The sequence below is a fragment of the Branchiostoma lanceolatum genome, chromosome 2 (genome assembly GCF_035083965.1).
Source record: "Branchiostoma lanceolatum isolate klBraLanc5 chromosome 2, klBraLanc5.hap2, whole genome shotgun sequence".
NCBI classification, from domain to species: domain Eukaryota; kingdom Metazoa; phylum Chordata; class Leptocardii; order Amphioxiformes; family Branchiostomatidae; genus Branchiostoma; species Branchiostoma lanceolatum.
Window position 1 is genome coordinate 4889408 of NC_089723.1, and position 14541 is coordinate 4903948.

The 14541-nt window shown below is 46.4% G+C and overlaps 1 protein-coding gene across 1 annotated transcript in view; it reads left to right on the top strand.

Annotated features, from left to right (window-relative positions):
- The first annotated feature begins 1943 nt into the window (after positions 1 to 1943).
- The window catches only part of LOC136427224 (cysteine-rich motor neuron 1 protein-like), a 56990-nt gene continuing 44392 nt past the window's right edge, over positions 1944 to 14541 (top strand). Inside the window, exons 1-2 of the mRNA XM_066416005.1 lie at positions 1944 to 2653; positions 13312 to 13408. Coding sequence (XP_066272102.1) covers positions 2314 to 2653; positions 13312 to 13408 — 437 coding nt within the window. The 5' untranslated portion in view covers positions 1944 to 2313. The remainder of the gene's footprint in view (positions 2654 to 13311; positions 13409 to 14541) is intronic.

Below are 14541 nucleotides of genomic sequence, written 5' to 3' on the forward strand. Positions count from 1 at the left end.
ACACAAAAATCTCTTTATTTAGAACAGTTTCAAACCATCTATCCAAATGTTTCAATGTTCGAACAATTTGTAACAAAAGATTTTCACAATTGCCCTCATAAACGAAGGTGCTAAGTCCTCCTGTGTGTTTCTGCCTATTTTCGGTGGCCGCGCTAGACCACCAGCGGATTTGTTTTGACGGAGCGTCACCCGCGCGCGACGATGTACACTGTTCGGCACCGCTAATATCCGGCATTTTCCCGCTCCAAAACACTCCACAAGACCCACGTTTTTAGTGTTTTGCCTCTTGTGCAACACGATTCGATTTGCATTACTAACGGGACGAAAATGATAGAAAAAATTCACCCCGTCCCGGCGTCCGTCCCAAAAACATGAACGACATGAAAATATATTTTCTTACAGATTCAATCACGAAAATCAACAGCATGGGATTCCAAATTTTCGCAACGGCCGACCATTTATCATGGCTGAACTTCCTTCCAAGGCGTGCGATAGATAAACATTCCCGGCACATAATAGTCACTAGTACCAGACTAACGCAAGCTCATGATGATAATAGGGAGAAAGTTTGTCAGTGAAGTTTGGCCACCAGAGGGTACATTCATTTAACGTTACAAGCTAGCGCAAAGGGGCGAATCATTGACCTTACCGGGGACTGACTCTACTGGCCTAATCATTCCTTTTTTGCCGAATTCTACGATCCATACGCCCGTACGTAGGACATGTAGGAAGGCCTGGTGGTGGACGCTACACATCACGGGAGACGCGTGTTGGTCCGAGACAGACAGCGGCGTGCTTTCGATCGCGTAGCGGCGACGCACCGCTGCGACAACGTGCCGGACCAAAACGCCTGTCCCCAGTGAGACCATGTGTTTTGCGCGGCATGCCCCGAATCCGTCTACCATTGCTGAATGTAGCCCGATTCATAGAGGTCTATTTTGTAAGCATTATTTCATGTACCCCTCAGCGTGAGAATTCCTTGTGCAACACTTCGCTACATTATATGTTTACGTTTCCCCGCGCACCGCCTACCACCCGCCTTTGATCATGTATGAAGTCGGCGGCAGAGAGAGATCATCAATCAATTTTGACAGGAGTGTCGCGCCAGTCTGAGGAGAAACGATCTCCCGTGTTGTGTTGAAGAATTTGGAGTTTGAAAATATCTGGAATAACTAATGCTAGAATAAACATTCACAAAATCATTGATTTAACTTGTTTTCTGTTATAAAATTTCCTAAACTGCAATTTAACCACTGAGTTTAAGGGAACATGGTGTTTTCCCGATAATCACGTTAAATGTTTATGTCCGGTCTTTCCTCCTCGTAAGCAAACTTCCAGCTTGCCCAGGTGCAAGGCACTCGGGGTCAACGACCTGTAGGTCATATGTAGTATTGAAAGTGACAGAAGTGGCAAATATTGTCAAGAAAGCCCAAAATAAATCGTTTTGAATATATGTATGCCAAAAATGGGAATGTAGTCCTTTAGATATTTGTTCAAGCCACATATACAGCAAATTTCAGGTCATTCGGTTGAAATACCAGGGCGCAGGAGGCCAAGATATGCTAAAAATAGCTTAAAAACCTCGATAAAATCACTTTCAAGGTCAATATCAAAACAAGGAAAAGAACGCACATTGGTTTTTGCCTACATTACCTCTGTACCAAATTTCAGGTCATTTGGTCAAAAAATGACAGAGATGAATCGATTTGAAGATTTGACAGGAGAAGAAGAAGAAGAAGAAGAAGAAGAAGAAGAAACATGAGAGAAAACAATATGTTTAGCCATACTTATGGCTAAACATAAATAGAACGCAGTCTTGAGTAGCCTGACCTAGAAGCCTTCACCCCCCACTCTTACTCTTAGGCTAATATTTTTACGCCAGCGCCGTGAGTTTACCCAAGGGTGTAAACAAACCGTTTGAAGCTATTACAGATGTTTGTCGATCGCTAAACTTATTAACCGCAGAGCGATGACATCATCTGGAAACTTTTCCCACGTTGCGATTGGTCGCCGGGAGGACTGCCCCGCCGTGGCTCCGCGCTGATTGGTCGCTCTCTTGCCGGAGCGCGCTGATTGGTCCCTGGGGCGCCCGTTCTTCTGAATGACCCAGGTTGTAGGCGCGCTTTTCTGTCAGTGAGGTCTGGGACTGAGTACGCCTACCACGCGCCGTAAGCACTCCGCGTTTGTCTCTATCTCCCTTCACCGCTGTCCCAGTCCGCGGAATCACGTGCAGCAGTACCACAACTTGGAGCGCTCTCCTCGGATTTCTTCCTTCTTTATAGAACAGTTAGTGATTAAGACAGACTGTACGGAATGAAGGCCACGAGCTTGCTAGCCGCCGCGTTCTCGGTGTTCCTATGCCTGGCCGGCTGCGTACAGGGTCAGGACTGGTCCCTGGACAAGTACCCGCTGCAGTGTCCGCCCTGCGAGCGGATCCACTGCAGCCCTCGCAAGGCCAGCAAGCTGAAGTGCAAAGGAGGCACGACGCTCGGGATCTGTAACTGCTGCTCGGTGTGCGCCAAGGTGGAAGGGGAGAAGTGCGGGGGGAAGTGGGATTACCTGGGGAAGTGTGATGCCGGGCTGACCTGCGAGAGGGAGCCCGACAGCAGGGGCATGCTGAGCCGACCAGACAGCAAGGGCATCTGCAGAAGAAGTGAGTTCCTTCGGTTCTTTCTTTTATTAGCATAGGTCTCTACGATATCTGTCGTGTTTCTTAGACTCTAACTCAGGGGGGCTGTAGTTCATTGGGGTCACGTTGGCCCTAGAGCGGAGGACTTGGCCTGGAATTGAAACAGTCTGGCACCCAGGCTACGTACGATCGACGCGGTCACATTTCGTCGTAGGCCGTCGTAGATAGATATTTAGAGATTGGGGGTCTGGCATCCAGGCTAGCCGTCGTACGATTTTGAGGTCGTAGAATTTCCACACAGGCTGTGACAGAACCAAGCACGGCGTCTATGCCAGCCTTCTCCGTAAAAAAAGAAGCAAAATTTTGGATGACACATTCGCTACTATCCCGGCCCAAGAATGCCCGATCGCACGACGCCCGCACGATTTACTAGTGACCGGGCTCTTGGCCGTCGGCGTTTCGTCCTTGCTGTAAACGTTAACGGTTATGTTTTATTGCTCTCTTTGTATACTGCATGCAGTCTCATCAAATAAGCTTCAATAACAAACAGGGGCTAGGTTTTCCCAGCCTCGAAACTGTTGACCTTGCCAAACTACCTGCTCAAATGCGGTGACGACGCGCCAGCAAAATAAAGCCGTGCGCCAGAGTAACAAATAGATAGGAAGTCACTATTCACTGCTTGGTAAACTCAACATGTTCTTTTTTTTATACGAAAAGCCCTTCTGTGCTTTTAGCCAATTCAATCTTTTCGCGATTGTTATTTCGCGTCGTGTTGACCAGTACATCGAGTAACACGTTACGATTGTTGACTCAACGTCAAGCAGGGCACTTCACCGTCGGCCACAACGTGTATTTTCTCAGACCTTGCTCTTGGGGGTAGACTTTGGCTCTTCTGTGTATAACGGAAGGACATGCGGCAATAATTACATAGTACGGTGCTCCGTATCTTTGGTGTAGCGAATACTGGTAAACATGATGCCAAACCGCCCTGATTTGCGAGTGAGCCACTCAAAGACCGCTGCTGTACAAGAACAACTGTAGCCTGGTAACCATGCTATCGGGAGCTCCCCGGTGTCTCTACGGTGCTGGGAGTGTTGCCCACCCGCCCAGTTCATCAGCGCACGCCGGTGAATTTTTACGGAGTTGGTTTCACTTACATCGAGGTAGCGATATCTCAAAAGGCCGGCTAAAAAGACAGGCTGACAGATACTACAGGCTACAGGCCTATGCTTAGTATACTGGGCCCTGTAAAAAAAACACTAACCCGAGAATGGTTAGCCTCTACCAGGCCTTCCTACGGGCGTATGGATCGTAGAATTCGGCAAGAAAAGGAATAATTAGCCAGTAGAGTCAGTCCACGATGAGAGTCAATATAACTGTGCTTACAAATGAAACCTATGGTGGCCAAACTTCGATCCCTAAAGCTGGCGTAGTTAGTCTGGTAGAGGTTAGAGAATGGTGACCAAGCTAGAACAACTTGACTTGACTAGAACAACTGGAACAACTCGGCCTGTGCAGCCCCCATCCTTGCATGACCGGATAAACATTTACCAATGCGATATCGAGGAGGCTATCAATAGCATCAGAGGCACCGCGCGTTTGTACCCAAGGCGAGCTACACGCGTCGCTGTGTTGATTTATTATTTCCTACACATTTAGTACTTGTTTTGCCGTGAGGGAAGGGCTATCCCTGGTTGCTTGGTTATGAACTCAAGGCATAGCACCGGTGGAATGGCATTTGTTGAACCGTAGAACGGCCAAGTTGTTGATAAATGATAAATGAAATTGAAGGATGTCGGTGAAGAAAGACGAAGTTATCACCCCCCAATAATGTTTTTCCTAATCTGTTTCTAATTAATCGCTGATGGTTGTCATCCGGCGAGGAAATTCCACGATTTGTCACATTTGGGTCTCATCGTATTTCGCCAGTCTCCGCTAGAATCATTGATACATTGATACAGAAGAGAAGGCGTCCGTCCTTTGGTGATTTTAAAAAGTTTGAGAAAATAGACATTTTGTATCTCTGTAGCTGGTCGACACTTCTGGCACATTTTTGCATTACTTATATTTTTTTGGGTCTAATAATGTTGACTATTTTTCGACCCCCTAAGGAGTAGTATATCGTCGTGTTTTCGACCACCGACCAAACTCCCCACGACCCCTCTTCTTATCAACAGAGATCACCGGGTGATCTGTCTGCCGAATTCTTACACGGGAAACTCAAAGCAGATATAACGAAGCTTTTTATTGACACAACAATCACTTTCGTACGATAATTTAGAATTTTAAGACTTATTTCGTATTCTATATCTTGTAGTATTAACTACAAGATATATACTACGAAATAAGTCTTAAAATTCTACTTACAAAACAATATACTTATATAGGATAACATACGCGAATCTCTAATACCTTGATACAATCAGGTGGGGCTAAACGAAGGTTTTAGACTTTCAGTTTTAATATGTATGGCCTAGCCTTGCTTTCGCACGTTCCCTCTCCTCAGCCGTCTTTCACTTGAGATTTTACCGGAACGTCAAGATTTCTAGCGAAACGACGTACTAAAACAATCTACGGCAATACATCTGCTTGAAGACAAGTACTAGTACTGTATAACGTTCCCCAAACATTTCCGTAGTATGGCAATTGGCGTCGATGCCTCTTTGAAACCATATAGTGATGTTTTACTGCCAGTTTTGAAACAGCATTTCTCATACGAATAGCGAGGAGACTAGGTCCTAGACCTAACCTGGATACCAGACCCCACAATCGCTATAATATCTATCGCGTGGTATATATCACACGATAGATAAACATTGGGGATCTGGCATCCAGGCTACTAGCATCCACCAGGCCTTCCTACGGGCGTATGGATCGTAGAATTCGGCAAAAAAAAGGAATAATTGGCTAGTAGAGTCAATCCACGGTGGGGGTCAATATTTCGCCCGCTTGTGTTTGCAAATGAAACCCGCTAGTAGGCAAACTTCCCTGGAAATATTCTCCATATTGCTGGCATAGTTATAGTCTGGCAGAGACCAAGGTTGTAGAGACTAAATGCTATCCTGAGCAATTCATATCCGGTGGCGGTGTAGCTAGGTAGGGAGCGACCAAAGCTAACAAGGCTGGACTCCAGGCTAAAGAATTCACACTTCGCACGTCCGGACTAATGAGAACCAGTCTATCACGGCGACAGACGCGGCCCGAGACTGTCACCGGCTTTTCAACGCTCCGAAAATGATGCTCGCCTCGGGACCTCTGGCTCATCAGCAGGCCGTTATCGCTCGCCCATCGCCCGATAGCGACGCTTCCCCCCACGCGAGGTCCTGGCTACACCCGCTACCAATTTTCACTAAACCGCGGGAGAAAAAACAGCGCCGAATGACCCTGACACAAACCGTGCCACCGGCATCTCCTCACGATCACCTTTCGTTAGTCTTCCCTTCCTAATTGGCATAGTTGTTAGGAAAATTCTAAGACCCAGTTTTCAATCGCGTAATCCAATTGTAAGCTCGGGTCTATCGCCTTCATACCGGCGCATTCCTGAACAAATCGCCTGGAATCTCGCGGATAGCAACTTTGTTGTGGCTTCGGTAAGCTTAAGATTGTTGGTAGTGGAAATCTTAAAGAAATAAACAAAGAAGTCCACTAGAATTAGACGACTTAGCAGGGCTTGGCCTTTGCCTCTGGTGGGTTTGCTAATAGACTCTAGAGTAGGGCAGAGTCGAACTCTTCGGTTAGGTTAGCCTAGATGTCAGGCCCCCAATCTCTTAGAATATCTATCGTGTTGTCTGGCCACGGTTAGGTAGGAGTTTCCTCCTTATCCAACTCTTTCTCAGCTGTCACGTTGGGTTAATAACTTTATCACTGACGTCCGTTCGGTACAGGAGGACTTCCTTCTAACATCTTCTTAGAATCGAAGACGAGCATGTAACTACATGTAATACTAGTATCGCATGTAGTCTCCTGGTAGATTTATCCCCCCCCCCCTCCATAAAAGAAAATACGGCACACATCCTCTTTTACAGAAAACCAATTTTACTGGCTCTCAGTGGCCTTGTCATGTTGTAGCAAGGTCAGGGTTACTGGGAGGTTTGATTCTCTCTAACCACCTCGGAACTTGACATAAACACAAGGGCGCCTATATCTTATGAGCGTCCGCTGTTCGAGGGAGTCTAGCCTGGAAGCCAGATCCCCGTGCAAGGCGATTCCGAACCCCTTTGGCTGGAGGAGAACCATGTTTCTCCCGTTCCCAGAGTTGGCACCCTAGTCATCCCAGGGTCTTACTCAACGGGGCATGTTTAAAATTTCATTGGGGGCATGTTGGCTTTGGAGCCGACGAGCTGACCTGTGTAGGCCCCGGCCCCTGGAAACAGTCTGGTCTCTAGGCTAGCTAGGATTTTGGAATAAATACAAGAGCCATCACATTTTACGAGCCCTCCGGCGTTCGTTGGAGTCTGTCGCAGCCGAGACGGAGAGAAAACAGAGAGAGACATTCGTCCTTGTCCGTCGGCAGGGGTCCGACAGATACGAACGTCTTGAGACGACATCGCTCGCCCACGTCTCCCCCGTCTTTGACCCTTCAAGGAAGAATGACAAGAATGCTGGAAGACAAGTTTATGTGACGTGAACGATCATAAACTACGCCTGTCGTCACTCTACCCCTTACCCAGCAACTGCATGTCTGAAATAGATGTACAAAGTACATCATTAATTCGTCTTTCTAAACGTTTTTGGTCTACGTCTGCGGTAAGAATTCATTCAGTGGCAAGAGGTACCCCTTCCCAATTAGCCTGGATGCCAGACTTTCCAGGGCCTACACATGTCATCTCCTCGGCTCTTCTACTTCTAGGATCAACATGCCCCTAAGGATAAAGAGGGTGCAAACTTTGGTAGCGAGGCTTTCCCGGCCGAAGGGGTTTTCATCTATCGCGGTGGGTCCTGGCATCTAGGCTACTTCCCCACTTCAACATATCATATGCTTGAAATCTGACTCACTTCACACCGGGGCTACAATAACCTGTAGTGTGTGGGCGATTCTCAAAACTGATGGCTGCCAATGGGAGGTTCTTGGAACGCAGGCCGTCAGTTGCGGAAGAGGAGAGACCCGAGCGAACTTAACCAATCAATTCTGTTGTTTACACCACCCAGTCTTTCTTTGAATCTACCAACGAGGTTATAACCTCCTTGTTCGTACACAGTGTAATTTATGGAGAGATGTTTGGGATGCCTGAGTCGTTATTGAACAGAGTGGTGCTATACAAGCTGGGGAAGAGTCGCGGTCGGGACTCATCATGGACATCTGTCTACTGGAAACTTACAGATTTTAGTCGCCTGCGTAGCAGCCGACCAATGATGATGACCAATATATAAACTCAGCAGGACCGCCCGTGTGGACGCTGGGTCTGGATCAGACCTCTCATGTGTAGATCTGGATGTAGGAGAACGTAGCCTGGTGTCCATCTCTATTTAGCTACCGGGTCTCTTCTGTCCCCGACGCAAATAGGATTGGACAGAAGAAATCCGGCAGCTAGAATGGGGATGGATACCAGGCAACGAGAACGAGCATGGTGCAATGGTTCTAGACTGATTGACCAACATAGCAAGGTGGGGAATCCTACACACACACACACGCGCGCATGCACGCACGCACACACATTCACACACACACACACACACACACACACACACACACACACACACACACACACATTCACACACACACACACACACACACACAAACGATAAACACGCACGAACGCACACACACACACACACACAAACACAGACACACAGAGAGAGACGCACGTACGCACACACACACGCACACATTCACAGACACACACACACATACACACAAATGTATTCAACGGAAGTGAGACAGGGACGACTCTAGCTGACGCGCCTTGTTCACATTACGTTTGACCTCCTTGGTTTGACAAACAGGAAATGGGACATTTGATGGCTCTAAGCGTTCCGCCGTGACACTTTGTTGGACATGAAATGTTTCAAACAACCGTAAACCAAACCCAACAAAACCAATAGCAACCGCCACAGTACATTCCTCTTTGTAGTGTACAGGGAATGTTCCTAGCCGCCGCCCTGTGTTGCCCTCCGACGTTCCCAACATGACAGCTAAAGTGGCGATGTCAGGTTATTTGGACGGCGGAGATTCCGCGCGATCCTACATGACGTTACCTTGTAGGAAGATTTCTTAATGTGTTTTATGGGCCTGAAATAATCCAGAAACCATCATCACTTCTCCATCAGACCCTCCTCTTTCTCGTGGATAGTAGAAATCGGCAAAAATAGGGTGAATGATGATTGGCCAGGATAGCCATTCCATGGTAATTAAGGGTAACATTTTTAGGTGCGCGTTTAGGGTAGCGAGTGTAGGAGCCCCGGTAGTGATAGGATGGCGCCCAGGCTAGAAAATGAGACCCTATGGTGGCCAAACTGTAGCCTGAGTGTCATCCTAGTTGGTTACAGGGCTCCCATACGCTCCCTTCACCAGAGTATGGAACTAATGAGGACGACACTCAGGCTAGCTAAACTCCGCTAGCAAATTATTTTCCCTATAGCCACCGTAGTTAGTCTGGTAAAGGCTAGTAATGTTCTAAAGGCAGAAAAGAATACTTAAAGAAGTAAATCCTTTGATCGCCCGGCAGTATATCTTCTGGGCCTCAAGGACGTCTTGTTCGAAACTCTAAGGAACCCAAGACAGCAAGAAGACGCCAGAGTCTGGGCTAACATTATCAGACTGAAATGTTCACAAACACGAAGAGCTTGTTTGATAAAGGACGTCCTTGGTTTGACACAGTAAACGTTTAAAAATGGGGCCGGGTTATTGACCTCATCTTTTTCAGATTAACGCGCGAAATCTTGAAACGACAAGTACGTGTTAATTGATAGCAAATATACTACATAAACTCACACACGGAAGGGTGTCCAGCCGATCGGGAACATAAGAGGATAGTGTACCTGTTATAACAGTGGTTTACTGCCGCGTGTTTACATAGCCTACACCACAGGCTCCCGGCGGCGTTCTGACGTTACCGCCTCTTGCTGATTACGCGCTGAACTTCTGAAAACAAATGCAGCAGCTTCAGAATACTATCCTGGATGCCAGACCCCCAAACTCTAAAATGCCACACGATAGATAGTTTAGGGATCTGGCATCCAGGTTAACAGTATACAGTCTGAAATGCCCCAGTTTGATACGTTTTGCCGCAGGTTTACGATCAAAATTGGAAACATTCTTAGGCAGGCATTTATTTTGGGGGGATTCGCGATTTTCAACATGGGCCTAGTTCTCTGATGCCGAGAAGACAATTTCCACGAATCAGCGCTCCCCCAGAAAATAGACTCCGGCTCTCCTATAAATCTGCGAAGGAGACTATATGTCATATGTGACTACGGCTATATCAGCAAAATGATAGTTATTTACGATATATGTCTTCAGCCATTCATTCATACATTAAAACGCCATACGGGGCATGTTATGGATTCCAGTGTTTACCACCATACGGAACAGCGTGTACATGCTAATGAAGAACAATTCCAACGGTTCTTAACACAGTTTCGTACGAGACCTAGAACTTGCACTTGACCGAGAAGACGCCGGCCCGTGCCTTGAGTGCGTGCAAACGCCGGCCTGTTGGAGGGATGTTGTGATGAACACGGGGAAATAATCGCAGTGGGGTGTGACCAAACACGTCCGTCGCCCCACCACGAATCTGTTCCCTCTTAGCAGCCAGCTGGGACGCGACGTCTAGCCTCTACCAGGCCTCGTGGATCGCTGGAAAATAGTAGAAATTGGCCAAATAGAGTGGATAGTACGCTAAGGGAGTCGGCTACGGAGAGAGGGCCCAGTACAAGAGGTCCAGCGATCCGTGGAGCCTGGTAGAGGCTAGTCCACGTCCCAGCTAGCGATCCGACGACCTATTGGACCCTCTCTCCGTAGCCGACTCCCTTGATATACTATTCACTCTATTTATTATTATAATAATCCTTGATTTCATAGAATAGGAATATTATGCAAAATGTAAACAAAAAGTATGGCTAAAAAGACAACAAAACACACAAAATGTAAGAAAGTTCGTTTTGTATCTATAAAATTCGTTGAGCGCTCTGTTAAATTTGAGGTCGCAGAGAGCGCGCAGCGAGAGCGCAGTCCTAGTCATGCTAGTGGAATGGGGGTATTACTAGAAGGGCCCGTTGGAGGCTACAGGGAGACGACGTACTTCCGTCCGTGCGTCGCAGACTGCCGACAGCGGGGTGCGAGGACAACATTCCCGCACGAACCTGCCGGTCGGCGCGTCACCCTGTTGCCTGTATTACAAAATTTAATCTCCAAGCAGATCCACGCCGGGCGCGAAAATCGTAGTATGCTAGCCAGAGAAGGTCCAGTCAGCCAGAGAGGGTTCATCAGCCCGGCTGATGAACCCTCTCTGGCTGACTGGACCTTCTCTGGCTAGCATACTACGATTTTCGCGCCCGGCGTGGATCTGCTTGGAGATTAGGCAACGTTATAGATCCCAGCCACTACTAGCTCCCCGATCGAAACCTCTGCTTGTACAAAAAACGAAACACTGACGGCAACATCGCGCACCACTTTCCCCTCGCCCTTCTCCGCCTCTTCCCTCGCAGACGAAATTCAACCAAAGAACCGTCTCCAATTGAAATCTTTCCTTGATAGGGTAATAACAATAACAGTCACAGTTTTGAATGTGCCTAAACCCATCGCATGCCATCACAATCGCGTTGTGCTTCCTCACACCTGCAAGCGGTACGTGCCACCTCCTGTGTGACGTCGACGTCGCAGTGTTCAATTACTTACATAAGACAGAGATCACTCTACATATGTGTGGCCTTGGCTTGGTTTTGGACGTGTCTTGTTGCGTTTTGCGTGTCTTTTATTCAAATGGCGTTCTCGTCGAAGCATCAAGAAAGAAAATGAGCCATTCAAGGCTTGAAATGATTACAACAACGACGTCAAAACAAGCCGAAAACAGTCGACACCAAACATCTGCTTGGTGATTATGTGGGAACATCAACGACTCGCGTCCCTTCAAACAGACCGAAAAGCGGTGGTCACGGTATGTTGTTGTGGCGATGAAAGCTCCCGGGATGGATATTTATACATGGCCGGGTGATTATGACGGATTTGGAGGGGAGGGTCTTTTTGAGTGGCCTGAAAAAGCCGGCTTTTGGCGCGAGCTTTCATGGAGACCGGAGTGTTTGCACAGGCGTAAGGCTGTCACAGTTGCTAATACTGTATGTACGAGGGGGGTGGAAACTTTCATGTACCACCCCTTGCGATTCCTAGCCTCTACCAGGCTCCGCGGATCGCTGAAAAAAATGATAGAAAATGGCCAAATATGGAATAGTATGCTAAGGGAGTCGGCTACGGAGAGAGGGGCGGAAACCTTCATGTACCACCCCTTACGATTCCTAGCCTCTACCAGGCTCCGCGGATCGCTTGAAAAACAGTAGAAATTGGCCCGATGGGGGATGAATTTGATACCATTTGTAGATACCGATTCCGCACAGGCTCTGTGGGTCGCCTATTGTCCCTCTCTATTTAGCCTACGTTGCAGACTCCTTCCGGCTGTTTTCTCTTTCAAGTTACAGTTTTGCTATTACATTTTTTTTCTTCTTATTGCTGGCCGTGCTTACTCTCTATTACACTAATCACTACTCCGTAGCCGACTCCCCTAGCATACTATTCACTATTTGGCCAATTCCTACTATTTTTCCAGCGATCCGCGGAGCCTGGTAGAGGCTATACGATTCCGCCTAGAAGAAAATAAGACCGTTACTGTTCTTCGATTATTGTGCAATGATTGTTTTATTTTTCAGTTCTGTTTACAAAAACAGGCAAATCATTATGGCATTCCTGACTTTTGTCCCATTCTAAATGTGATTTCTAGTGTTTATAATAGAAAATGAACAACATCTTTTGTGCTAGTTATACATATTAACGATTTGATGAGAATTTTAATCTTACAACCGTCTATTCTAGGACCACAAGGTAAAATTTGTATAAAATCTACGTGTAATTACTGATCACAAAAGTAACACAATACAGGTTTAAAACACTTGTTGTGACTACGAAGGACCGGCGTTCGAGTTTCTCACGACCGCAGGAGGTCGACATTTGCCGTAATTTAAACCATTACAGCTTAATTGTTTAAAATAGGATCGCCCAAAGCCTGGAGCCAATAACGTAGATTTTACAATTAAACTTTGCATTACGTATTACATCTACCCAAAGTTATGTTGTCCAGGTTTAACTCTGGTCGTTCAGCAACAACGGTTTCACTTGACAGTGAGAGTTGGTCTGTACGTCAGTCTCTTCAACCCCCTTCCAAGATGGGACACTACGAAAATATGCAGGGCATTTTCAAAACAACAAAAAATATTTTGTTTTTAAACGTTTACCAACGAGTAATACGGTATGAAGTGGGGATTGAATGGGTTGATACCTCTATTGACAATTTGACACTTAGACCAAGTGAACCTGACCATGTGTTCCGTCTCTGTGACGCATCCATATATAGAGTTTAAATTTTCAATACATACGCATATCAAGGCTATATTTGGTCAACCTTGTATCCAACCCCGAGCATGAATATGATATGATATAATAAAGATTGATTCATTATCATCCTGTTCTTTTGCAGGTAACGAGCAACAGGAGGAAGGTCTGCCCAAATACTGCCGCCCGAAGTGCACGCCGGAGTTTTGTAAAGCCAACCCCAAGTCCATCTGTTCAGCATAGTAAGTGTTTCACCATTCTTTAACACATCGGGAAGGTTACAATATTGTCTAAACTGAGCTATCTCCAAGCATTTATTATATATCTTCCCCCCTAAAGACAATATCATCATTCCTAAAAGCAATATACTTTACATGAATACCAGCGCCTCTTTCCGTTGCAAGGTAGGTACTTTTGCACACACGCACGCACGACTGTATGATACAACAGTGAAGCTCCTTGAGCTTGAACGGTTGTTGAGTTGCGTATCAAAGTTTTCATTCTCAATTACAACCACTAGCAAGTGCAAAGGCAGACGCCAGCACAGGTTACTCGTCACCCCACCGCTGATATGGACCATGCTAAATATAGCATATGATCATTGAAGGTAATGAATATATGATAGACTACAAGTTTCCCATAACGTTAGTCAGCTCTGAAACGAAATACAGTGGCGTTTCTTTGTGTCATCACGCATATGCACGTCCCCTGACCGTAGTGTGTCCAGTTACCGCTCCGTGAGTGAAGCTCCGACCACCTGCGGTACCTTTGTGGGCGACCCGCGACCTAAAGTCGTCACGGTTTATGCAAGTCACCCGCCGTAAAATCTCCGCACATTTTTTTCAAAGGGGATCATATTTTGCTCGCGTCATCCCGGAAATATTTCAGCAAATTCCTGTTTTCCATCCTTGGAAAATCCGACATTGGATCCCCTGCCCATGACGTGTCATCTACGCTAGCTTCAGTCAGCTAGTGCATCAAGCCTTTTCAAGTCAAGTTAGCGGCACTTTTGATGATACCGAAAGAGCAACTCTTTTATTTTCAATTTCAATCGTAATCCTGTAACCCTTGTTTTAATTGCTATGTTTTGTTGGTTAACGTCCACAATAATTTTTGAATTTTACAATGTACGTACGTTACCTTGGATTATCAGTCAACAGATATGACATGATAAACGAATATAGTGTTACGTTACGGTTTAACTTTGAAGGCAGCGTGTTGCGTTGTCGTTTGCCTCACGTTATAGTATACTAGCTAGTGGTCGTGGTTGGCGTTACAAACTTCGTTTCTTCAGATCACTGTTGTTTTCCCTGAAAACTATCTATCTGTCTTTCACACATACTGACGTCTTCTCTTGTGATACATTTAGTTGATT